Source organism: Lissotriton vulgaris, chromosome 5 (assembly GCF_964263255.1).
Source record: "Lissotriton vulgaris chromosome 5, aLisVul1.2, whole genome shotgun sequence".
In the NCBI taxonomy this organism is placed as follows: Eukaryota; Metazoa; Chordata; class Amphibia; order Caudata; family Salamandridae; genus Lissotriton; species Lissotriton vulgaris.
In genome coordinates, this window is record NC_141693.1 from 1,998,404,805 (window position 1) to 1,998,432,435 (window position 27,631).

The window sequence follows — 27,631 nt, forward strand, 5'->3', positions numbered from 1 at the left end:
TGCAGGGGCGTGTATCCCAGAAGCCACTGCGCCACCCATTACAAGGCCCGTGCTCCCTTTTGCCCCATATATGACGCGTTGACCCTTGCCCAGCCCTGGGTCATTTTCTGCTGGTACTTATAGCTCCCGTTCAGCTCCTAATCGGATGGTGGGTCACGCATAGCGGTACCAGAAAGCGCCTAACGCGGGGGCTTCGCGGTGCTCCACTTTTGATGTGACGTCACGCGTAAGCAGTGTTTGCGATTAAACTGCGCTTGTAGTGGCATTTGAACCCCCTGTAACTGATTTGTCTCAAGTGCAGAAACAGTGCACCCCCCCCCCCCCTCCCCAGCACCTCAGTTTCACTTGTCCTCCCCCAGGGGTGGCTGGTGACATTTGACAGTGGTGGGGCGTAAACTAATTTGCATATTGCACCGCAGTGAGCGAGCGAGCTCGAACCTCCTTAAGGGGGGTTTGGGGGGGTCACAGTTAGCAATTTTTTTTGCTATGCTTTATCGTGTGCGAAGTGCCCAGCCAGTAACTGTGGTGTCATTCCTCTAGGAGTATTGTATAGGAATATATCCTATACAACAAATGGTTCGGTAAACGAATGTAATTGAACTATGGAGACTGTGAGGGAGTCACAGATTCTTTGCTTGCGCATCAATATATAAAAAAAAAACGTTCAAAGAACGCCCCAAACACACACATTAAAACAAATAGAGTAGATTACAGCGGTGAAATTATGCACTGACATTTGGACCAAACAATTGATACAAAATGGGGTTTTTGCACTGGTCCCCGCTGTCCCGTTTTCTTTTATTTACTTTAAGCCATATTGCACAGCGCGAGTGCTGTTTTACATGTCTAAAAACATTGCATTGCATAGACAAAACGTCTTGGCTTTGCCAGTGCTTGTTTCCCATTTCCAGCTCTGGTTAAAAGAGAGACCTAGAAATAGTCAAATGCATTTTGTTGTTGGCCAAACAGCGAGATAAGTGGCATATGACTTCTCGCCACCTGCTCGTGCCCCCATGCAAATAAGGGGGGCTCGAGCTGCTTCTGCTGCACCTGCTCGTGCCTCCATGCAAATAAGGGGAGCTCGAGCTGCTTCTGCTGCACCTGTGAAGTGCCTTAATGAAGGTCTGAAAACGTTTTAATATAGAAACACTTCATTTCCCGCTTTTATTTTCCCATTATTTCCTTCCTTTTTTCCCTTCACTGCCATTGTTCCCTCCCTCTTTTCATTCCCTTTCCCTCTTATCTCTGTCTTTTCTCTTCCTTTACACGTTTCTTTTATCACTCGATATTTCCGTTGATTTTTTTTCCGTTTATATGGCTACTCAGGATTGGCTGGGGGGCACCATGACTGCTCGCCCAGTCGCCCTGTGCAAACCCGCGGGCTGCGGCCCGCCCCTGGTCCTCTCTCAAAGGGGAACTGCACAGGGGAAACACTGCGCATGCGCGGGCTAGTTTCTGCCCAAAAATCCACTTGCGCAGCTGCAGCAGGCCCAGCCCAGCCCAGCTCCTAACCCCCCCTTCCCCCCCTCCTGCGCACTCTGGAAATGTCGGGTGTCTCCCGGATCCCGGCCGGCGGGTAGCGCGATTATTTTAATATTTGTATTTGTATTTTAGTGGCGACGCGGTGGGTCCATGGGGCTTAGTAGAGCTACGCCCCTCAAAGCACTTTGTGTTTTTAGCAGCCTTTCCTAGATGCATGTCTTTGAGGTTGATGCCGTCTCGTTCCTCGAGCTGTTTCCTAGAGGTTCGTGTGCAGAGCAGGGCAGAGCGCGTGCACCGCGCGCCTCTTAATAATGCATACATCAGGATGGATGGCCCGTGCTGTCAGTGTTATTAACTTTAACCTTTCTACCGATAGAAAGGGGCGCTGGTAAATATTTAATGGGGCCGTGTGGGTCTGCACAGCTGGGCACGAGCACTTGGACGCCAGGGTGGAAAAAACATTAACACAACCTGCTTAAAGTGCAGGTGCAGTGGTGGGGGTGGGTCAGCCCTGCCCCCACTCACTGCTACTGATGACATGTGCGGCCCCCAGGTACTCCGTGTGCACCTACCAGCCGCATGCTTAGTCATTCGGGGCATGGGCACAGGTTACAGCAGAGGTCTTCAAACTTTTTGATGCCGAGACCCCCTTGTAAAACCTTACGACAAAAGATTCTAGAAACTGGTACTCCTCATCATCAACAACTATCGACAACCATAAATGCGCCTGTTAGACCTCATCACATCCATCCATCCATCATTCATCCACCCACACTTTCACACATCCATCCACCCTTTCATCCTTCCATCCATACGTCCATCCTTTACCTATCCACCCATCTATTCATCCACCCACCTTTTCACACATCCATCCATCCATCATTCATCCATGCAACCTTTTACCCATCCATCCATACATCCATCCTTCATCCATCCACACTTTCATCCTTCCATCCATACATCCACCATTTCACCTATCCATCCTTCATCCATCCACCCTTTCATTATTCCATCCATACATCCATCCACCCTTTCATCCATACATCCATCCTTCATCCACCCACCCCTTCATCCATCCATCCACCCATCATTCATCCCCCCACCTTTTCACACATCCATCCATGCATCCATCATTCATCCATGCAACCTTTTATCCACCCATACATCCATCCTTCATCCATCTACCTTTTTGTCCTTCCATCCATACATACATCCTTCATCCATCCACCCTTTCATCCATCCATCCTTCATCCATCCACCTACCCTTTCATCCATCCATCCATCCATCCATCCACCCATCATTCATCCCCCACCTTTTCACACATCCATCCATACATACATCCTTCATCCATCCACCCTTTCATCCATCCACCCACCCACCTTTTCACACATCCATCCATCCGTCATCCATCCACCCTTTCATCTTTACATCCATCCACTCATCATTCATCCACCCACCCTTTCATCCATCCATCCACCCACCTTTTCACACATCCATCCATCCTTCATCCATCCATCCACCCTTTCATCCATACATCCATCCTTCATCCACCCACCTTTTCACACATCCATCCATTCATCCTTCATCCATCCATCTACCCTTTCATCTTTACATCCATCCACTCATCATTCATCCACCCACCTTTTCACACATCCATCTATTCATCCTTACATCCACCCATCCATCCTTCATCCTTCCTTCCATCCATCCATCCATCCACCCACCCTTCATCCTTCCATCCACACATACATTCATCCTTCATCCACCCACCTTTTCTGTGCCTCTCTCATGGGGGTGGGGTCAGTATCTCTCTGTGTCTTCTTCCTTCTTCCTCTCTCATGGGAGGGCATCTCTGTGCTTCCCTGCTGGGGGGGGGGGGGGGGTGGGGGGGGGCAGACAGGCTGTATAAACACCTCACGGTGAAGAACAGTTTCAGGCACATTTCTCCTGCACAGGCGCCAGGTATGTGGGACTTAAACCAATGACTGTAATGTCCTTCTGCTGTTTGCTATGTGTGTTTGTAAAGCGCTCTGATACCTACGGGTTAAGCTAGCGCTATATAAAACGTTAAAAATAAAAATAAACCCCACAGCTAAGTCCATTGATAGAACTCAAAGGGCTACAGCCTCCTCCCCCAGACACCCCCCCACTCCCCAGCACGTGTAAGTGAGCCCGGCTGAAACAGCTTCGGGACACACAGAAAGGCACACCCGAGTACTTCACAGGTCTTCAGAAGACCTTTACTTGTTAATGAGGCGTGAATTAGGCCTCCACCGTGATCACCCGGCCTCAATCAGCCTGACGCCAGGAACTGCTGCACGCTCCAACAGAATCTGCGACCCCCTTCCCAGGACTCCACGACCCCCCTGGGGGTCGCGCCCCACAGATTGAAGACCTCTGGGTTACAGCGTCTTCACCCACGAGGCTGGCAGCCTCAGTGCCCTCCAGGTGAGCTGCGACTTAACTTAAGTGAAGTCGCCCCTAGCGCTAAAGTTTTATTTACTCTCCTTTAGCGCTTCACATGAGGGCTTCCGGTGGAGCACATGCGGGGGGCTGGGCTTCCTGTCTTCATTGGGTGTTTGTTTGAGGGGGAGACTGTACGTGTGCGTGCGTGCGTGTGCGTGTTGACTACACCCGCTGCCCGTTGCTGGTCTGTCTGATCTTTCCAGTTGTAACATCTGCTCAGTAGTACCAAAGCTCCCACTGCCCAGGGCACTGGGTGTTTGGCCTGAGACAGGACGCAGGAAGTGAGGCCAACAGACCCTCATTGGCCCTGGGGGAGGGGTCTGGGGAAGGGGGACCCATAGGGGTCAGCTGTGAAGACTGAGTAGTAAGCAGGAGAATAAATTAGCTCACATAAATTGTAAATAGAAACGCTGAGGCGTGTTTTTATTCTTTAAAGGTAAAAATATTTTAATAACACATCAGAGTAAAACTAGGAATACGACTGTGGTAGGCTCAAGTCTCTGCCCCTGACCATTCAGAACACATTCAAGATAACAGGTTTCGGGTGAGAGCCTTGTTCGTCAGCTGACCAAGTCTGCCCCTGTTCGATTGCTGACCTCATTATATCCTGTCCCATCAGACCGCTTCAGTGTCTGTCTCATCACTCATCTCAGTAGAACCTGTCTCTCCGGACCGCTTCAGTGCCCGTCTCATTGCTGATCTCAGTAGGAACTGTCTCTTCAGACCTCTTCAGTGTCTGTGTCATTGATGATCTCAGTAGAACCTGTCTCTCCGGACCGCTTCAGTGCCCGTCTCATTGCTGATCTCAGTAGGAACTGTCTCTTCAGACCTCTTCAGTGTCTGTGTCATTGATGATCTCAGTAGAACCTGTCTCTTCAGACCGCTTCAGTGCCCGTCTCATTGCTGATCTCAGTAGGAACTGTCTCTTCAGACCTCTTCAGTGTCTGTGTCATTGATGATCTCAGTAGAACCTCTCTCTTCAGACCACTTCAGTGTCCGTCTCATTGCTGATCTCAGTAGAACCTGTCCCATCAGACCGCCTCAGAGTCCGTCTCATCACTCATCTCAGTAGAACCTGTCTCTCCAGACCGCTTCAGTGCCCGTCTCATTGCTGATCTCAGTAGGAACTGTCTCTTCAGACCTCTTCAGTGTCTGTGTCATTGATGATCTCAGTAGAACCTGTCTCTTCAGACCGCTTCAGTGTCTGTCTCATTGATGATCTCAGTAGAATCTGTCTCTTCAGATCGGTTCGGTGTCTCTCATTGCTGATCTCAGTAGAACCTGTCTCTTCAGATTGGTTCAGTGTCTGTCTCATTGCGGAGCTCAGTAGAACCTGTCTCTTCAGACCACTTCAGTGTCTGTCTTATTGATGATCTCAGTAGAACCTACCTGTCTCTTCAGATTGCTTCAGTGTCTGTCTCATTGATGATCTCAGTAGAACCTGTCTATTCAGATCACTTCAGTGTCTGTCTTATTGATGATCTCAGTAGAACCTGTCTCTTCAGATTGCTTCAGTGTCTGTCTCATTGATGATCTCAGTAGAACCTGTCTCTTCAGACCACTTCAGTGTCTGTCTTATCGATGATCTCAGTGGAACCTGTCTCTTCAGACCAGTTAATTGTCTGTCTCATTGCTGATCTCAGTAGAACCTGTCTCTTCAGACTGCTTTAGTGTCTGTCTCATTGCTGATCTCAGTAGAACCTCTCTCTTCAGATTGCTTCAGTGTCTGTCTCATTGATGATCTCAGTAGAACCTGTCTCTTCAGATTGCTTCAGTGTCTGTCTCATTGATGATCTCAGTAGAACCTGTCTCTTCAGATCGTTTCGGTGTCTGTCTCATTGCTAGCTTCAGTAGAACCTGTCCCTTCAGACCGCTTCAGTGTCTGTCTCATTGCTGATCTCAGTAGAACCTGTCTCTTCAGATCGGTTCGGTGTCTGTCTCATTGATGATCTCAGTAGAACCTGTCTCTTCAGATCGGTGCGGTGTCTGTCTCATTGCTGATCTCAGTAGAACCTGTCTCTTTAGACCTCTTCAGTGTCTGTCTCATTGCAGATCTCAGTAGAACCTATCCCTTCAGACCACTTCATTGTCTGTCTCATCGATGATCTCAGTAGAATCTGTCTCTTCAGACCACTTCAGTGTCTGTCTCGATGATCTCAGTCGAACCTGTCTCTTCAGACCGCTTCAATGTCTGGCTCATTGATGATCTCAGTAGAACCTGTCTCTTTAGACCTCTTCAGTGTCTGTCTCATTGCTGATCTCAGTAGAACCTATCCCTTCAGACCACTTCATTGTCTGTCTCATCGATGATCTCAGTAGAATCTGTCTCTTCAGATCGGTTCGGTGTCTCTCATTGCTGATCTCAGTCGAACCTGTCTCTTCAGATCGCTTCAGTGTCTGTCTCATCGATGATCTCAGTAGAATCTGTCTCTTCAGATCGGTTCGGTGTCTCTCATTGCTGATCTCAGTAGAACCTGTCCCTTCAGACTCCTTTAGTGTCTGTCTCATTGCTGATCTCAGTAGAACCTGTCTCTTCAGACCGCTTCAGTGTCTGTCTCATTGATGATCTCAGTAGAACCTGACTCTTCAGACTACTTCAGTGTCTGTCTCATTGCTGATCTCAGTAGAACCTGTCTATTCAGACCGCTTCAGTGTCTGTCTCATTAATGATCTCAGTAGAATCTGTCTCTTCAGATCGGTTCGGTGTCTCTCATTGCTGATCTCAGAAGAACCTGTCTCTTCAGACTGCTTTAGTGTCTGTCTCATTGCTGATCTCAGTCGAACCTGTCTTTTCAGATCGCTTCAGTGTCTGTCTCATTGATGATCTCAGTAGAACCTGTCTCTTCAGACAGCGTCAGTGTCTGTCTCATTGCTGATCTCAGTAGAACCTGTCTCTTCAGATCGGTTCAGTGTCTGGCTCATTGCTGATCACAGTAGAACCTGTCTCTTCAGACTGCTTTAGTGTCTGTCTCATTGCTGATCTCAGTAGAACCTGTCTCTTCAGACCGCTTTAGTGTCTGTCTCATTGCTGATCTCAGTAGAACCTGTCTATTCAGACCGCTTCAGTATCTGTCTCATTGATGATCTCAGTAGAACCTGTCTCTTTAGACCTCTTCAGTGTCTGTCTCATTGCTGATCTCAGTAGAACCTGTCCCTTCAGACCACTTCAGTGTCTGTCTCATCAATGATCTCAGTAGAATCTGTCTCTTCAGATCGGTTCGGTGTCTCTCATTGCTGATCTCAGTAGAACCTGTCTCTTCAGATCGCTTCAGTGTCTGTCTCATTGATGATCTCAGTAGAACCTGTCTCTTCAGACCGATTCAGTGTCTGGCTCATTGCTGATCACAGTAGAACCTGTCTCTTCAGACCGCTTCAATGTCGAGCTCATTGATGATCTCAGTAGAACCTGTCTCTTTAAACCTCTTCAGTGTCTGTCTCATTGCTGATCTCAGTAGAACCTGTCTCTTTAAACCTCTTCAGTGTCTGTCTCATTGCTGATCTCAGTAGAACCTGTCCCTTCAGACCACTTCAGTGTCTGTCTCATCGATGATCTCAGTAGAATCTGTCTCTTCAGATCGGTTCGGTGTCTCTCATTGCTGATCTCAGTCGAACCTGTCTCTTCAGACCGCTTCAGTGTCTGGCTCATTGCTGATCACAGTAGAACCTGTCTCTTCAGACTCCTTTAGTGTCTGTCTCATTGCTGATCTCAGTAGAACCTGTCTCTTCAGACCGCTTCAGTGTCTGTGTCATTGATGATCTCAGCAGAACCTGTCTCTTCAGACCGCTTCAGTGTCTGGTTCATTGCTGATCACAGTAGAACCTGTCTCTTCAGACTGCTTTAGTGTCTGTCTCATTGCTGATCTCAGTAGAACCTGTCTCTTCAGACCGCTTCAATGTCGGGCTCATTGATGATCTCAGTAGAACCTGTCTCTTTAAACCTCTTCAGTGTCTGTCTCATTGCTGATCTCAGTAGAACCTGTCCCTTCAGACCACTTCAGTGTCTGTCTCATCGATGATCTCAGTAGAATCTGTCTCTTCAGATCGGTTCGGTGTCTCTCATTGCTGATCTCAGTAGAACCTGTCCCTTCAGACTCCTTTAGTGTCTGTCTCATTGCTGATCTCAGTAGAACCTGTCTCTTCAGACCGCTTCAGTGTCTGTCTCATTGATGATGTCAGTAGAACCTGTCTCTTCAGACTACTTCAGTGTCTGTCTCATTGCTGATCTCCGTAGAACCTGTCTATTCAGACCGCTTCAGTATCTGTCTCATTGATGATCTCAGTAGTACCTGTCTCTTCAGATTGCTTCAGTGTCTCTCATTGATGATCTCAGTAGAACCTGTCTCTTCAGATTGCTTCAATGTCTGTCTCATTGATGATCTCAGTAGAACCTGTCTCTTCAGATTGCTTCAGTGTCTGTCTCATTGATGATCTCAGTAGAACCTGTCTCTTCAGATCGTTTCGGTGTCTGTCTCATTGCTAGCTTCAGTAGAACCTGTCCCTTCAGACCGTTTCAGTGTCTGTCTCATTGCTGATCTCAGTAGAACCTGTCTCTTCAGATCGGTTCGGTGTCTGTCTCATTGATGATCTCAGTAGAACCTGTCTCTTCAGATCGGTGCGGTGTCTGTCTCATTGCTAGCTTCAGTAGAACCTCTCTCGTTGGACCACTTTAGTGTCTGTTATGCTGTTTGCTTCGTTGGATCCCCTCTCATGGGACCTGTTCTGCGTTTCTTGTGGTTAGTTTTGGTTGAACCACTGTCCTTGAAATGGTTTTGTGCCAATAATGTTGTTCGTCTGATAGAGCCCCTCTGATGGGACGATCTTGGTATCTGTTACTCTGTTGCAGTAGAATCCCCCTCATGGGAATGATGTGGCGTTTGTTGCACAGTTTGGTTCTGTAGACCCCTCTCCTGGGACCGGTTTGGTATCCGTCCCATTGGAGGTGTTTCTCGAACCCCTTCCCTGGGTCCTGGTCGGTGTCTGTTGTTAATCTCAGTATAACCTCTCATGGGACAAGTTTGGTGTCTGTTCTGTTGTTGGTTTTCGTACCCCTCTCCTGGGATCATGCGGTGTCTTATGTTAGTTTCTTTATACCCGCTGTTATGGTACCAGTTTAGCACCCGTTGCCATGGGTATGAACTTCTCCTGGGACCAGTTTGGAGCCTGTTCCATTCTTGGTTTTGGTAGAAACCTCTGACTGGGCCAGTTTGAGGTTGTTCCATTGCTGGTTTGGGCAGAACCCTTCTCATGGAACCAATTTAGTGTTACTTCACCTGCTGGTTTTGCCAGAACGCCTCATTTGAGAGATCAGTGCCATGTATGGATCCAGAGCTGGCCTCAGTGCAGCACATATTAACATTGGCGGATAAAGATGTGCCCTGGGGGTACAGTAGTCTGAAGCCCCTCTTAAAAAGAATCTGATACGTTTTTGCACATGTGGGTTATCGAGGAGTTTGCATGCCTTGTTGGGTATTTTGTGAACGGAGCTAAAATCAAATTATACTGATACCAAAGATGATTTTTGATGTGCAGTGTCATTCTGAGTCTATTGTTATTGATGTGCAGTGTCGTTCTGAGTCTATTGTTATTGATGTGCAGTGTCGTTCTGAGTCTATTGTTATTGATGTGCAGTGTCGTTCTGAGTCTATTGTTATTGATGTGCAGTGTCATTCTGAGTCTATTGTTATTGATGTGCAGTGTCCCTCTGAGTCTATTGTTATTGATGTGCAGTGTCCCTCTGAGTCTATTGTTATTGATGTGCAGTGTCGTTCTGAGTCTTGTTATTGATGTGCAGTGTCGTTCTGAGTCTATTGTTATTGATGTGCAGTGTCATTCTGAGTCTATTGTTATTGATGTGCAGTGTCGTTCTGAGTCTATTGTTATTGATGTGCAGCGTCGTTCTGAGTCTATTGTTATTGATGTGCAGTGTCATTCTGAGTCTATTGTTATTGATGTGCAGTGTCGTTCTGAGTCTATTGTTATTGATGTGCAGTGTCGTTCTGAGTCTATTGTTATTGATGTGCAGCGTCGTTCTGAGTCTATTGTTATTGATGTGCAGTGTCATTCTGAGTCTATTGTTATTGATGTGCAGTGTCGTTCTAAGTCTATTGTTATTGATGTGCAGTGTCATTCTGAGTCTATTGTTATTGATGTGCAGTTTCGTTCTAAGTCTATTGTTATTGATGTGCTGTGTTACTCTGTGTCTATTGTTATTGATGTGCAGTGTCATTCTGAGTCTATTGTTATTGATGTGCAGTGTCCCTCTGTGTCTATTGTTATTGATGTGCATTGTTACTCTGTGTCTATTGTTCTTGATGTGCAGTGTCGTTCTGAGTCTATTGTTATTGATGTGCAGTGTTACTCTGTGTCTATTGTTATTGATGTGCGGTGTTACTCTGTGTCTATTGTTATTGATGTGCAGTGTCGTTCTGAGTCTATTGTTATTGATGTGCAGTGTGACTCTGTGTCTATTGTTATTGATATGCAGTGTCGTTCTGAGTCTATTGTTATTGATGTGCGGTGTGACTCTGTGTCTATTGTTATTCATGTGCAGTGTCCCTCTGAGTCTATTGTTATTGATGTGCAGTGTCGTTCTGAGTCTATTGTTATTGATGTGCAGTGTCGTTCTGAGTATTGTTATTGATGTGCATTGTTACTCTGTGTCTATTGTTATTGATGTGCAGTGTCCCTCTGAGTCCTGTGCTATTGATGTGCAGTGTCCCTCTGAGTCTATTGTTATTGATGTGCAGTGTCGTTCTGAGTCTATTGTTATTGATGTGCAGTGTCGTTCTGGGTCTATTGTTATTGATGTGCAGTGTCGTTCTGAGTCTATTGTTATTTATGTGCAGTGTCCCTCTGAATCTATTGGTATTGATGTGCAGTGTCCCTCTGAGTCTATTGATATTGATATGTAGTGTCGTTCTGAGTCTATTGTTATTGATGTGCGGTGTGACTCTGTGTCTATTGTTATTCATGTGCAGTGTCCCTCTGAGTCTATTGTTATTGATGTGCAGTGTCGTTCTGAGTCTATTGTTATTGATGTGCAGTGTCGTTCTGAGTATTGTTATTGATGTGCATTGTTACTCTGTGTCTATTGTTATTGATGTGCAGTGTCCCTCTGAGTCCTGTGCTATTGATGTGCAGTGTCCCTCTGAGTCTATTGTTATTGATGTGCAGTGTCGTTCTGAGTCTATTGTTATTGATGTGCAGTGTCGTTCTGGGTCTATTGTTATTGATGTGCAGTGTCGTTCTGAGTCTATTGTTATTTATGTGCAGTGTCCCTCTGAATCTATTGGTATTGATGTGCAGTGTCCCTCTGAGTCTATTGATATTGATATGTAGTGTCGTTCTGAGTCTATTGTTATTGATGTGCAGTGTCGTTCTGAGTATATTGTTATTGATGTGCTGTGTCCCTCTGAGTCTATTGTTATTGATGTGCAGTGTCATTCTGAGTCTATTGTTGATGTGCAGTGTTCCTCTTTACCCAGTGTTATTGTTATAATAGATTTAGTTGTCCATTGTTCCTCTGTGTCTATTGTTATTGATGTGCAGTGGTCCTGTGTCCAGTGAGTTGACCAATGAACAATGTCCTGTAGCAGTGGCCATTAGTTGGCTGTGCAGTGTGTGCATGACCATTGAGCGATGTCCTGTAGCAGTTGCCAATGAGTGGCTTTAGTTGGCAGTGGGGTGTGTGCAGTGATTAATGAACAATGTCCTGTAGCGTGGCCCGTAGTGGTGTCCAGTGAGTGGTTTTAGTTGGCAGTGGGATGTGTGTGGTGACCAAAGAACGATGTCCTGTAACGGTGGCCAATGAGTGGTTTTAGTTGGCAGTGGGGTGTGTGCGGTGACCAATAAATGATGTCCTGAAGCGTTGGCCAGTGAATGGTTTTAGTTGGCAGCAGTGTGTGTGCGGTGACGAATGAACGGAATCCTGCTGTGGTGGCCAGTGAGGGGTTTTAGTTGGCATTGGGGTGTGTGCAGTGATCAATGAATGACTTTCTGTAGCAGTGGCCAGTGAGCGGTTTTAGCTGGCATTGTGATCTGTGTGTGTTATGATAAATGAACAATGTCCTGTAGCGGTGGCCGGTAAGTAGCTTTACTTGGCAGTGGGGTGTGTGTGGTGACCAATGAATTACTTCCTTTAGAGGTGGCCAATGAGTGGGTTTAGTTGGCAGTGGGGTGTGTGCGGTGACCAATGAACGACGTCCTGTAGCTGTGGCCAGTGAGTGGTTTTAGTTGGGAGTGGGTTGTGTGTGGTGACCAATGAACACGTCCTGTAGCTGTGGCCAGTGAGTGGTTTTAGTTGGTAGTGGGGTGTGTGCGGTGACCAATGAACGGTGTCCTGTAGCGGTGGCCAGTGAGTGGCTTTAGTTGGCAGTGGGGTGTGTGCGGTGACCAATGAATGACGTCCTGTAGCGGTGGCCAATGAGTCGTTTTAATTGGCATTGGGGTGTGTGCAGTGACCAATGATCGACGTCCTGTAGCGGTGGCCAATGAGTGGCTTTAGTTGGCAGTGAGGTGTGTGCGGTGACCAATGAACGACGTCCTGTAGCCGTGGCCAATGAGTGGTTTCAGTTCGCAGTGGGGTGTGTGCAGTGACCAATGAACGACGTCCTGTAGAGGTGGCCAATGAGTGGCTTTAGTTGGTTGTGGGGTGCGTGCAGTGACCAATGAAGAACGATCTGTAGCGGTGGCCAATGAGTGGCTTTAGTTGGCAGTGGGGTGTGTGCAGTGACGAATGAATTGCGTCCTGTAGAGGTGGCCAGTCAGTGGTTTTAGTTGGCAGTGGGGTGTGTGTGGTGACCAATAAGTGACTTCCTGTAGCGGTGGCCAATGAGTGGCTTTAGTTGGCAGTGGGGTGTGTGCAGTGACCAATGAAGAATGATCTGTAGCGGTGGCCAATGAGTGGTTTCAGTTGGCAGTGGGGTGTGTGCAGTGACCAATGAACGACCTCCTGTAGCGGTGGCCAGTGAGTGGTTTTAGTTGGCTGTGGGGTGTGTGTGCTTACCAATAAGTGACTTCCTGTAGCGGTGGCCAATGAGTGGCTTTAGTTGGCAGTGGGGTGTGTGCAGTGACCAATGAAGAATGATCTGTAGCGGTGGCCAATGTGTGGTTTTAGTTGGCAGTGGGGTGTGTGCAGTGACCAATGAACAACGTCCTGTAGCGGTGGCCAGTGAGTGGTTTTAGTTGGCTGTGGGGTATGTGTGCTTACCAATAAATGACTTCCTGTAGCGGTGGCCAATGAGTGGGTTTAGTTGGCAGTGGGGTGTGTGCAGTGACCAATGAATCGCGTCCTGTAGAGGTGGCCAGTCAGTGGTTTTAGTTGGCAGTGGGGTGTGTGTGGTGACCAATAAATGACTTCCTGTAGTGGTGGCCAATGAGTGGCTTTAGTTGGCAGGGGGTGCGTACAGTGACCAATGAAGAACGATCTGTAGCGGTGGCCAATGAGTGGCTTTAGTTGGCAGTGGGGTGTGTGCGGTGACCAATGAACCGCGTCTTGTAACGGTGGCCAGTGAGTGGTTTTAGTTGGCAGTGGGGTGTGTGTGGTGACCAATAAATGACTTCCTGTAGTGGTGGCCAATGAGTGGCTTTAGTTGGCAGTGGGGTGCGTACAGTGACCAATGAAGAACGATCTGTAGCGGTGGCCAATGAGTGGCTTTAGTTGGCAGTGGGGTGTGTGCGGTGGCCAATGAACCGCGTCCTGTAACGGTGGCCAGTGAGTGGTTTTAGTTGGCAGTGGGGTGTGTGTGGTGACCAATAAATGACTTCCTGTAGTGGTGGCCAATGAGTGGCTTTAGTTGGCAGTGGGGTGTGTGCGGTGACCAATGAACAGCGACCTGTAGCGGTGGCCAATGAGTGGTTTCAGTTAGCAGTGGGATGTGGGATGTGTAGTTCCAACCTCTTCCTCAGTGTACTCTCACCTGTGCTTTAAAGTCTGCTCTTGGTGCCACACGGTCGAAGGCGCCATTCAGGATGTTCTAGTTTTAAAGTCCTCGCACATGACACACTCTTGAAGTTTTGGAGCCTTACCTTGTACATGAAGTTGACAGTCGGCGCCAATGCTCCCTTTCTTACATGCTGTTCGCTTTGACAGAAGCTCGGTGTGGTGGCTTAGTGGACTAATGCATTATTGATTGTAGGGACCTGTGTTCGACCTCATGGTTACAGTTCCAAACCCTGGAGTGTCCACTCAGGATTTCTTCCTTCTGATGCCGATTAAATGTGTACCATTGAGTTGTGTAACAATAAACATCTGTTGTTCACCCCCAAGATACCCTTGGGTGAACGTGTGCCTTGCAGATACACGTTTGGTACTAGACTGAATATTCTTGAATAGCCTGGTGGGGCTGGGCGAACAGCTGGATGCATGTTAATTCCCACTCTAGATGGTCCATTAATTCTCTTCCCCTTGTTTCCTCCTTCCAGCTGCAGTACCATGCGGGTCTAGCTTCCGGCCTCTTAAACCAGCAGTCGCTAAAGCGTTCAGCCAATCAGATGGGAGTATCGACCAAGCGCAAACCAAAAGCGCAGCCCACAACACTTGTTCTGCCGACACAGTAAGTTTGTTTTTCACCTTTGAAGGGATAGAGTCCTGCTACGTTCCTAAAATGTTTGTGTCCCATCAACTTTACGAACCATATGGGGTATACAAGTCTTAATGAAAGAAGTGGAAATGGGACTAGAAGTTCTTGACAAACCTTGTTTGGGTTTAGAGCACCTGGTGATACTATGCAGAGGATAGCGCTCTCCTGGTAAAGTAGCTAGAACATATCTTTTAGTACGAATGAAGGAGTGAAACCATCCGTTCCAAACACCACCCTCAGTTCCTCATCTTGGTTTAGTTGTCACAGACAGGTTTACTACTTTCTTTTTTTTTTTGTTGGTTTTCCTCATATACCATTGTGGGAATTCATAAAGGGAAAACTGGGCATCACCTTCCGATTGGTCGACCTGTTCCAGCCCTGATGTTATGGACCAAGATCGTCAGGGTAGTGCCCGATCCCTCAAGTTTCCACTGCTTTCCCAATCCACTCCCGTTCGCACCGTAGCTGGCACCCTGTGTTACTTGGGAGATAAGGGTACCGACAGGGCCCAGGAAAAATCAAAGGAAGGCCATTCACCTTACACCGTTCACCTATCTTGCCAAGCCACTAAGGCCGCCCAGATTTTAACAAAACTTGTGGGGTCGCATGCAATGTCAGACTTACTGGTGAGAATAATATGCTTTAAACAGTTCGAAAAGGTAGGAGGGGCTGGGTCTTTCTATGCTCTGCATATTTCACGCCTCGCAAGAAGCATAACATAAAAAATAAGTCTTGTGACAGGATTATTCACATTGTAGCCAGGGCACAAACCAAACAGAATAGTTCTAGTAGTGATTTCCAATGGTATCTGAAGGACGTCTTTCAAAAAGTCCTGAGCCTTGACCCAGTAATTTCTTATCTCCGGACAGACAACAAACATGTGAACATCGTCTGCGGCGGGATGTCTACATCTTGGGCAGTAATATTCTAAGTTGGAAAATTTAACTAATTTTTTGGGGGTTATATATGCCCTGTACATAGTATAAAAGTGGTATCGCTTCAATGTGGCGGGCTTAACCACTGCCTGCAGAGTCGTAAAAGAGCCAGTCCATAGGACCTCAGTGATGTCGCTATCTGGATTGGGTCCATTGTCCCAAAGTTTTAATAACTCTAATTCTGTGATGTTCTCCGCAGCCAACATAGCTGTATACCAGTACGAGATTTGATGTTTCCACCTCCCCCTCCTAAATATTAGATCGAACTTTGGATTGGGTTTATTAAGGTTCCATTGCCTCGTTCACCACCATCCGGACAACTGGTAATATTTGAATCTGGTAAGTGTTCCCCCAGTCAAACTAGTTAAGGACCCCGAGTTTAAAAGCTGCGAATATTCCTGGAGGTCTCCCCAGGATTCTAGCCCTGCTGTCCTCAGCGGGCGAGATAGTTCGTGGAGACAAGTCGGCGTTCCGGGGGAGTCCCAAATAGGGGCCTGTGCTGAGTAGTAGGGAATATCTAACCCCTGCCTAATAAATACCCAGTTTCTTAAGGCTGCCCCTAACGTCTTAAGTCTGACTTTTAAAAAAAACGTTGGGTCCCCAAACTTAAAAAGAAAATAGGCTTCACCATGTGGTATGTCTTGCAATAGTGCTTTAAATAGTAGGCCTAGAGACGATGGATCTATTTTACCTGCCAGTGGTCTAACAAGGTTTACTTCTTTCAACTCTGGTGCATATGTTCTTGTTCAACTTGTTGTGAGTATTTCTTTGCATGTTTTTCACTGACTTGAGGGGTAGCAAAACTGAACTTTTCAGACACGTTTCAGCGTTAGACAGAGGACTTGGATTGCATGGGGAAGCTAAGTTTTAGATTGAACCAGGTCCCAGGATGCTTGTTTCAGGTTCAGGGAAGACATGGCTTGGCAGTTCGGGCTGGACTGTTCCCATGAGGCACAGGGTCAAGACTGATTTGCATATGTCCATGTCTGAATTGGGGTGGTGAAGTGAGCTAAAGAACGATGATGGATTCAACCCAGATCTGTGACTGGGGGTGAGTGTCTGAAAAGTTTCAGCGCTCCGTCCATCATCTCCTTGTGTTTGCTTTGTCTAGTTGCACCCAGGTTCATACCGACCGCATACTGCCGCTTTGGAGCCATCCTCTCCTGTAAGCAATCATTTGGAGCACTCTATAAAATCCTCTTGAAAAGAGGCCACGCCCTACAGTCACTACAGAAGGGGGCTGAAGGCTGCACTGGAATGAAATGAATCCTAACTCTGTCCTGGAACATGCAATCCGCAGCTCTTGGGATGTTATGGTGTGTTCACCAGACTCGTCCAGTGCTTCTCATGTTGTAGTAGGTTCCATTTCTATGGATCTGGTCCCCAGCGGAGAACCACACGCGCCCTTGGGGTGCACACGGAATGACGATACACCGTTTGACAGAATCTGCACTAAGACTAATCCGAAATTGGGGCGTGCCTTGAATCGGTTTCCTAGGACCACACCCCAGCTCTTTGGAGGGTGGTTATGGTCAGTATTTCCCTGGTGACAATGGGGCTCCGAGGCTGTAGTGTATGTGACTGCTGCCTCCTGGGTGGCTCATTGGAAACAGTTTCCAGCTTCAGGGCTCCTGATGACACATCTGGAGAGACAACCTTACCCATCCAGGCCTTGGTCTGATTCGTAAAGCTCAGAAAATAATAGCAAAACACTTTGGTGTCATGAAAAGTAAGATGTTCTTCACAAGGCCTCTTCTTGCTAAAGACAGCATCAGGTAGTAAACGTCATAAAAACATGTGACAAACTTCGGGGTCCTCCCTCTTGCGAGCTTCTCCTTCAACCAGTGCAGCAGTGAGAAGCTTGTGCAGTCAGCTACGTTTCTCTTCCTTAGCTCTTCCATATCTCCACTAGACACAAACTCACTTCTTGATGGCTAAAAGAGTTGATGGGCATAAACTGAGGAGGACGAGCAGGCGACCACGACAAACCACACATGATGGATTAGTGTGAAATAGACCTGGAGTCACTACCAGTAAGTCCGATTCAGTCGAGCATGTCCGTCTAGTATGTTGGGGCTTCCGAAGTTGACCTTACAGACTCTACACCCTGTTGTAGACAGGTTTCCATAATAAAGCACCTTGCCGTAGACATGTACATACACATGATGTTAGGTCTCACCTGCGACGGCGCATGCGCTACAAGCCCTCTTGGTGTGAGACCAACAGTGGCATGGAGACCAAGACCGAGCCCTTTTATTTTTATTAAATTCTCTATTTATCAGCTGGCTTCACTGTGAGTGACCGCCTTCTGCTCTTCAAGCAGAAGCATATCAACGCACTAAGTAGTTTTGTTCAGTGCCAGGGACCACTGTGGCAATGTGTGCTCTTTGAGATCAAAAAATATTTTTGACACTGTTTGTTTTAATGGTGTAGGCCCCGCAGCTCCCACAACAACTAAGTTTTACAAAAAACATGTCAAAACAAGACATGCATTGACCAACCCAAAAGTCTGAACACCAATGTCAGACCTATTGGCTTTGCCAATGCTTGTTTATTTTCATGTTTTCCATAATCTTGTTGAAACTGGTTACACTAATTTTTCTATCATGTATATATTTGTTTTTAGAAACACTAGCGTCCAACAACAAAGTTTACTAGAAATGGTGTCTAAAATTTCAAAGTAGTTTAGCAAGCGTTTTTTCCTAGTTGCATTTCTTGCGAATATTTTATTTTGAAAGCCAAGAGTCATCCATCTTGCTTTCAAGCTCCTGCAAATATTTGCATCTAATCAGAGAGCTTTCTTGGAGCATTATACGTAACCTCATATTGGTAAACTTTGCAAACGTATGCACACATTTTATACTGGAAGCCAGTATTGCACTCCGAGCGTACAACATTTCTGTAGGGTTTTCACACTAATAATATAAGCTTTGCATTAATGAACCACGAATACAAGTTCAAACAGCATTAACACATGGACACAGATATGACCTTATCTGCCGACAGTGCCCTGCCCTGATCCATAATGTGCTACTGAAACTGGCAGCCAAAGGGTTTGTGCTGCAGGGAACTTACTCTTCCCAAGGATGAAAACTTCTTGTCCATGACTCCAAACAATATGTCCTGAGCATTCCACACCCCTGAGTAGAATATCTAAGAGGAGAAGGTCACGCACACACCTCAGCCAGTGTACCACAGACCTGACCTGCACACACAGCTCTGCAGTGTACCTCAGTCCTGACCTGCACACACAGCTCTGCAGTGTACCTCAGACCTGACCTTCACACACAGCTCTGCCAGTGTACCTCAGACTTGACCTGCACACACAGCTCTGCAGTGTACCTCAGACTTGACCTGCACACACACCTCTGCCAGTGTACCTCAGTCCTGACCTGCGCACACATCTCTGCCAGTGTACCTCAGACCTGACCTGCACACACACCTCTGCCAGTGTACCTCAGTCCTTACCTGCGCACACATCTCTGCCAGTGTACCTCAGTCCTGACCTGCGCACACATCTCTGCCAGTGTACCTCAGTCCTGACCTGCACACACACCTCTGCCAGTGTACCTCAGTCCTGACCTGCGCACACATCTCTGCCAGTGTACCTCAGACTTGACCTGCACACACATCTCTGCCAGTGTACCTCAGTCCTGACCTACGCACACATCTCTGCCAGTGTACCTCAGACTTGACCTGCACACGCACCTCTGCCAGTGTACCTCAGTCCTGACCTGCGCACACATCTCTGCCAGTGTACCTCAGACTTGACCTGCACATGCACCTCTGCCAGTGTACCTCAGTCTTGACCTACACACACACCTCTGCCAGTGTACCTCAGACCTGACCTGCACACACTGCTCTGCCGGTGTACCTCAGACTTGACCTGCACACACACCTCTGCCAGTGTACCTCAGACTTGACCTGCGAACACACCTCTGCCAGTGTACCTCAGTCCTGACCTGCGCACATATCTCTGCCAGTGTACCTCAGTCCTGACCTGCGCACACATCTCTGCCAGTGTATCTCAGTCCTGACCTGTGCACACATCTCTGTCAGTGTACCTCAGACCTGACCTGCACACACTGCTCTGCCGGTGTACCTCAGACCTGACCTGCACACACAGCTCTGCCAGTGTACCTCAGACTTGACCTGCACATACACTTCTGCCAGTGTACCTCAGTCCTGACCTGCGCACACATCTCTGCCAGTGTACCTCAGTCCTGACCTGCGCACACATCTCTGCCAGTGTCCCTCAGTCCTGACCTGCGCACACATCTCTGCCAGTGTACCTCAGACCTGACCTGCACACACTGCTCTGCCGGTGTACCTCAGACCTGACCTGCACACACAGCTCTGCAGTGTACCTCAGACCTGACCTGCACACACAGCTCTGCCAGTGTACCTCAGACTTGACCTGCACACACACCTCTGCCAGTGTACCTCAGTCCTGACCTGCGCACACTACTCTGCCAGTGTACCTCAGTCCTGACCTGCGCACACATCTCTGCCAGTGTACCTCAGACCTGACCTGCACACACTGCTCTGCCAGAGTACCTCAGACTTGACCTGCACACACACCTCTGCCAGTGTACCTCAGTCCTGACCTGCGCACACATCTCTGCCAGTGTACCTCAGACCTGACCTGCAAACACTGCTCTGCCAGTGTACCTCAGACCTGACCTGCACACACAGCTCTGCAGTGTACCTCAGACCTGACCTGCACACACAGCTCTGCTGCTGCAGCTCAGACCTGACCCGCACACACAGCCCTGCGGTGTACCTCTGTCCTGACCTGCACACACAGCTCTGCAGTGTATCTCAGTCCTGACCTGCACACACAGCTCTGCTGCTGCAGCTCAGTCCTGACCCGCACACACAGCCCTGCGGTGTACCTCTGTCCTGACCTGCACACACAGCTCTGCAGTGTATCTCAGTCCTGACCTGCACACACAGCTCTGCTGCTGCAGCTCAGTCCTGACCTGCACAAACAGCTCTGTAGTGTACCTCAGTTCTGACCCGCACAAAGAATTGTGCCAGTGTACCTTATGCCTTACCCAAACCCATAGCTCTGCAAGTGTACCTCAGTCCCCACCCTCGCACGCAAAAAGCTGTGCTTAGTGTGCCTCAGTGCTGACCTACACAAATAGCTCTGCTGGTGTACTGCTGACACACATCTCTTTCCACCCATCATGTACTGCTTACAGACAACTCTTTTCACCCATCATGTACTGCTGACATACATCTCTTTCCACCCATTCTGTACTACTGGCACACCTCTGTCCACCCATAATGAACTGCTGACACACATCTCTTTTCACCCATCATGTACTGCTGACACACATCTCTTTCCACCCATCACACAAGTACCACACTCTCTACTGCTCTGTACTGCTGACACACATCTCTTTCCTCCCATCACACACGTACCACACTCTCTACTGCTCTGTACTGCTAACACACATCTCTTTCCACCCATCACACAGGTACCACACTCTCTACTGCTCTGTACTGCTGACACACATCTCTTTCCACCCATCATGTAATGCTGACACACATCTCTTTCCACCCATCACACAGGTACCACACTCTACTGCTCTGTACTGCTGACACACAGCTCTTTCCACCCATCACACAGGCACCACACTCTACTGCTCTGTACTGCTGACACACATCTCTTTCCACCCATCACACAGGTACCACACTCTACTGCTCTGTACTGCTGACATACATCTCTTTCCACCCATCACATAGGCACCACACTCTACTGCTCTGTACTGCTGACACACATCTCTTCCCACCCATCACACAGGTACCACACTCTACTGCTCTGTACTGCTGACAGACATCTCTTTCCATCCATCACCCAGGTGCCACACTCTACTGCTCTGTACTGCTGACACACATCTCTTTCCACCCATCACACAGGTACCACACTCTCTACTGCTCTGTACTGCTGATACACATCTCTTTCTACCCATCACACAGTACCACACTCTCTACTGCTCTGTACTGCTGACACACATCTCTTTCCACCCATCACATAGGCACCACACTCTACTGCTCTGTACTGCTGACACACATCTCTTTCCACCCATCACACAGGTACCACACTCTCTACTGCTCTGTACTGCTGACACACATCTCTTTCCACTCATCACACAGGTACCACACTCTCTACTGGATGTATGACGTTACAACGCATACTTTTACTCCGCATACCATTACAACGCGGTATTCACAACGCATACCATTACAACGCATAGCGCTTTGGGGTGCTGGATAGTGGTAAGTAGAATTTACTATTCTAACTCCAGTCCCCGTGGACCCTAGGGAAGGTGTTGGATAGTAAATTAAACTTACCTCTTATCCTAGAGCGCCCCCCAGCGCAATGCGTTGTAATGGTATGCGTTGTAATGCCTGCGTTGTAGTGGTAGTGCGTTGTAAAAAATGCGTTGTAACAGGTGCATACCTCTCTACTGCTCTGTACTGCTGACACACATCTCTTTCCATCCATCACACACGTACCACACTCTCTACTGCTCTGTACTGCTAACACACATCTCTTTCCACCCATCACACAGGTACCACACTCTCTACTGCTCTGTACTGTTGACACACATCTCTTTCCACCCATCACACAGGTACCACACTCTACTGCTCTGTACTGCTGACACACATCTCTTTCTCCCATCACACATGTACCACACTCTACTGCTCTGCACTGCTGACACACATCTCTTTCCACCCATCACACAGGTACCACACTCTACTGCTCTGTACTGCTGACACACATCTCTTTCCTCCCATCACACATGTACCACACTCTACTGCTCTGTACTGCTGACACACATCTCTTTCCACCCATCACACAGGTTCCACCCTCTCTGCTCCTCTGTACTGCTGACACACATCTCTTTCCACCCATCACACAGGTTCCACCCTCTCTGCTCCTCTGTACTGCTGACACACATCTCTTTGCACCCATCACACAGGCACCACACTCTACTGCTCTGTACTGCTGACACACATCTCTTTCCACCCATCACACAGGCACCACACTCTACTGCTGACACACATCTCTTCCCACCCATCACACAGGTTCCACCCTCTCTGCTCCTCTGTACTGCTGACATCTCTTTCTACCCATCAGTCTCATGAATATTAATGAGCCTCTCACAATTTGTGACCCCCATTGGGAATGGCAGGCCCTCCCAGAGACGGTGGCCTGCTGGACTCAGCAAACCACCATGTCTGGGACTGCTTTTAAATAAAAAACTTTTGTTTTAATGCAGCCCGTTTTCCTTAAAGGTAAAAGGGATGCATTTTAAAAAAAAAACATTTCTGTTTAATTTTTTAAAGACAAGCAGTGGGACCACAGCCTGCCCCTAAAAATAGTTTCCCCTGCATTTGTAAAGGGGAATGGGTCCCCAAGGAGACCCCTTCCCTTTTGCGAGTGCATTGCCACCCTCTTGAAGAGGGTGATAATTTGCGAGTGTTTTGCTACCGTAGTTGCGGACACAAAACATTCTTACATAGGGCTGCGCTCGCAGTCAGGCGCAAAAACCTATTTTGCGAGACGCAAAAAATGTGGAAACGAGTTCGCAATCCCGTTTGCGCATGCAACAATGGTCATGGATCCGGCCCCCTGTGCCTTTGTTATGACACTGTGGTGCGTTATAGTACTGGCAGCATACACAACTAATCAATCAATCACGGCATTTGTAAAGCGCGCTACTCACCCGGGAGGGTCTCAAGGCGCTGGGGGAGGGGGGTAAGTTACTGCTCGAACAGCCAGGTCTTGAGCTGCTTCCTGAAGGAGAGATGGTTTTGGGTTCGCCGAAGGTGGGTGGGGAGGGAGTTCCAAGTCTTGGCTACCAGGTAGGAGAAGGATCTTCCTCCGGCGGTGGCTCTGCGGATGCGTGGTACGGTGGCGAGGGCGTGGCTGGTCGATCGTAGCTGGCGGGTGGGCGTGTAGAAGGTCATGCGGTCGTTGAAGGAACTTGGGGCCCAGGTCGTGGAAAGCCTTGTGTGCGTGGGTGAGCAGTCTGAACATGATTCTCTTGCTGACTGGGAGCCAGTGCAGGTCTCTCAGGTGTCCGGTGTTGTGGCTGTGTCGGGGGATGTCCAGGATGAGTCGTGCGGAGGCGTTCTGGATGTGTTGGAGTCTTTTTTGAAGTTTGGCTGTGGTTCCGGTGTAGAGGGTGTTCCCGTAGTCCAGTCGGCTGGTGACGAGTGCCTGGGTAACGGTCTTCCTGGTTTCAGTGGGGATCCATCTGAAGATCTTGCGGAGCATGCGCAGGGTGTTGAAGCACGAAGATGAGACGGCGTTGATTTGTCTGGACATCGACAGGGAGGAGTCCAAGATAAAGCCCAGGTTGCGTGCGTGGTCCGTTGGCTTGGGAGCGGTGCCCAGGGCCGGGGGCCACCAGGAGTCGTCCCAGGCAGAGGGTGATGATCCCAGGATGAGGACTTCCGTCTTGTCTGAGTTCAGTTTAAGGCGGCTGTTCTTCATCCAGTCGGCGACGTCTTTCATCCCTTCGTGTAGGCTGGCTCTGGCGGTGGTGGGGTCGTTGGTGAGGGAGAGGATCAGCTGGGTGTCGTCGGCGTAGGAGATGACGCTGAGTTGGCGTGCGATGGCTGCGAGGGGGCTCATGTAGACGTTGAAGAGGGTTGGGCTGAGTGAAGATCCTTGTGGTACGCCGCAGATGACTTTGGTGGCCTCGGATCTGAACGGGGGGAGGCGGACTCACTGGGTTCTTCCGGCGAGGAACGGGATGCTCCACTCCAGTGCTTTCTCTCGGATTCCGATGTTGCTGAGGCGCTTCACTAGGGTGCGGTGGGAGACAGAGTCGAACGCCGTAGAGAGGTCCAGGGGGATGAGGGCCGCTGTTTCCCCGTTGTCGATCAGAGTTCTGATGTCGTCAGTGGCTGCGATTAGGGCGGTCTCGGTGCTGTGGTTGGCCCAAAACCCGGACTGCGAGGGGTCGAGGGATCCGTTCATCTCGCTGAAGGCGGCGAGCTGTCTGTTGACGGTCTCCTCGATGACTTTGGCCGGAAAAGGAAGGAGCGAGATGGGACGGTAGTTCTTGAGGTCGGTGGGGTCCGCCGTTGGTTTCTTCAGGAGGGCGGTAAGCTCGGCGTGCTTCCAGCTCTCCGGGAAGGTGGCGGTGTGGAAGGAAGAGTTGATGTCCCCGAGATGGGGTGCGATGACGGAGTCGGCCTTGTTGAAGACGTGGTGGGTGCAGGGGTCGGTTGGTGATCCGGAGTGGATGGAGTTCATCGTGCGGGTGGTGTCTTCGGTGCTGATTGGGGTCCAGTTGCAGAGGGTGGTGGTGGCGGGCGTTGATTCGGTGGTAGGGTGCGTGGTCTGTGCGTCGAAGCTGTTGTGTATGTCGGCGATCTTGCGGTGGAAGAACGAGGCGAGGGAGTGATGTCGTTGTTTCCGGCGCTGGGGTTGGAGAACTCTTTGACCATGCTGAAGAGTTCCTTGCTGTCGTGGGCAATGTTGTCCAGTCGTTCTTTGAGTGCCCACTTCTTGGTGGCGCGGATCAGCTGATGGTGTTTGCGGGTGGCGTGCTTGAGGGCGGTCCTGTTGTCTGTGGTCTGGTCGAGCCGCCAGGCTTTCTCGAGGGTGCAGCAGTTCTTCTTGGATTCCTTGAGTTCGTCGGTGAACCAGGGGGTTTTCTTGCTGCCGGGTCTGCTCAGAGGGTTCTTGAGTGGTGCGAGGTCATCGGCGCAGGCGGTCAGCCACTTGGTGAGGTTGCTGGCTGCTTCGTTGGGATCCGTTGTGCTGGTGGGAGTGTTCTGGCTGAGGGAGGCGGTGAGCTGCTCGGCGGTGATCTTGCTCCAGCTCCGGCGGGGAACCTGTTGCGGGTGGTGGTGAGTCGTAGTTCTTCTGAAGCTGAAGTGGACGCAGCTGTGGTCGGTCCAGTGGAGTCCGGTGGAGTGGCTGAAGGAGATGTGCCTGCTGGATGAGAAGACTGGGTCAAGCGTGTGGCCGGCGTAGTGGGTGGGGGTGTTCACCAGTTGCTTGAGTCCGAGGTTGTCCAGCAGGGCGGTGGTGTTTCTGTCATTGTTGTTCTCCAGGTGGAAGTTGAGGTCCCCTAGGAGGATGTAGTCGGCGGAGGGAAGGGCGTGCGGGCTGATGAAGTCTGCGATGTCTTCGCTGAATTGTGTGCGTGGTCCCGGGGGTCTGTAGATGAGGGTGCCTCGGAGGGTGGTCTTGGGGTCGGTGTGTATCTGGAAGTGCAGGTGTTCGGCGGCGGTGAAGGTTTCGTCGGAGTTAGTCGAGATGCGGATGGAGTTCTTGTGTACGATGGCGATGCCTACTCCCGTCTGGTTGACGCGGTCCTTCCGGGTGATCTTGTATCCGTCCGGGATGGCTATGGCGTTGTCGGGCACTGAGGAGGCGTTCATCCAGGTTTCGGTGAGGAAGGCGACGTCCGGTGCTGTCGTGTCGAGCAGGTCCCAGAGTTCCACGGCGTGCCTGTGGACGGAGCCGATGTTGAGCAGGATGCACTTCAGGTGGTTGCTGCTGGTGCTCGACTTGGCGGGGGTGGTGCAGGTCCGGAGGCAGGTGAATCGGCAGGCTTGGCAGGCGAAGGGTCCGTGGGTGCGTCTCGGGGTGGCTCGGTAGCAGGCGGGGTTCCGGCCAGCGTTGAGTGCGTTGAGGGTTGTGGGGTCGTAAGTCCGTCGTGTAGGCTGGCGATCTCGGGGGCCAGGGGTCCAGGCGCTGGGCGCAGTCCAGGCGCGGACGGACGCAGACGGGCTTACCTTCGGCGCACAATCGGCGCACCCGCTGTGCGTCAACGCTGCGTGTACGTGAGGGCATCATTTGTAGGGAGCCGGGTGGGCGGATGAGCTGGTTGGCGGGAGCGGGGCGGCGAATGGGCTGGCGGGGGGAAGAAGCTGGTGCGGGCGGGTGGCTCAGCGGCGGCTGGGTCGACCGAGCAGGAACCAGGATCAGGAAGCGGCAGCAGGAGAGCAGCAGAGGAGCGTGGCGGCGACCAGGCCTGAACACAGGCTCAGCAGTCGCTCACCCATTACATTTCCTGCTCTATAGAGTACCAGCACCCCTCGCACGCCACAGTGCCTAGTGTGGGTAGGGCACACCTCGGCGCTATAAAGCACTGGTAGCCCTCACCCATGGCCGCCAGATCCCCTTCTGTCCATCCACAGGCCGCCCTGTATTTGATGCCCTTACTTCTGTCGGTGACCTGGGCTGTCCCCAGCCTGCCCTCACCCCCTCACCTCCACCCTCACACACTTCATGCCGCGGATTATGTTGTGATGGGATTGCGCGGTGCAAAGGCACCCGGGGAGGATTAACTGAAAGCCACGAAATGAATTTCAGATCTGATTTGATGCCAGGCAGTCCTTTTTACACCCTTGTTTTTCGCACTCTTTTTTTTCACAAGAAATATTAATAACTGGAAAACCCGATCTGCCGGAATATATCAGTTTTAGTGTTGACAACTTAAAGTGGCAGACAGGTTTTTATTTAAAACGCCAAAAAAGGCAAAGTTAGATTCCGCGGAAAACTTTAAAATATGTTACTGATGTTATTACTTTCTTGGCAATCTGTCATTTTAGAGCTCGCTTCCTGGGGCCGGTGCGCGTGCACGTCTAAGGTCAGGGTCCCCCTGTGCATAGTTCCTTCCTAGGTCGGAGGTTCTTAACCCGGGCCGCCACTACTTAGAACAGTGTTTCATAATAGCGGATTCATAAAAAGTAAAAATACGCATTTTAAACTCGGTGTAAATGTGAATGACTTGGAGATCGGAGGACACAGCTGCAGCTCGCTCCGTGGCTCGGTGTGTGGATGAAGCGCAAGAAATGCGAACAGCTGGTGCAGCGGGGGCGCGCACAGACCACAGAGACGACGTGTCCGAGTCTAGCATACTTCTTATTGGAGCCACCTTTTCTAATTTACAATCTTCCAATTAAAAGTTCAATTTTTGTATTTTTTTTTAAATGGTTCTGCATTAAATTATTTTTGCCTTGATGTGTGATATTTTGTATGTTGTTTTGAGGTTCAAATCATAGAAATTGTATAGAGGCGCCATCCACAGTAACGATTCAGTGGGGTCCCCAGCTTCCAGTAGTGATTCAGTGGGGGTCCCCAGCTTCCAGTAGTGATTCATTGGGGGTCCCCAGCTTCCAGT

At 49.5% G+C, this 27,631-nt stretch overlaps 1 protein-coding gene across 1 annotated transcript in view; it reads left to right on the forward strand.

Moving 5' to 3' along the window:
- Nucleotides 1-27,631, forward strand: part of MED27 (mediator complex subunit 27) — a 939,037-nt gene that overhangs the window by 324,819 nt on the left and 586,587 nt on the right. Inside the window, exon 3 of the mRNA XM_086924771.1 lies at nt 14,372-14,502. Coding sequence (XP_086780897.1) covers nt 14,372-14,502 — 131 coding nt within the window. The remainder of the gene's footprint in view (nt 1-14,371; nt 14,503-27,631) is intronic.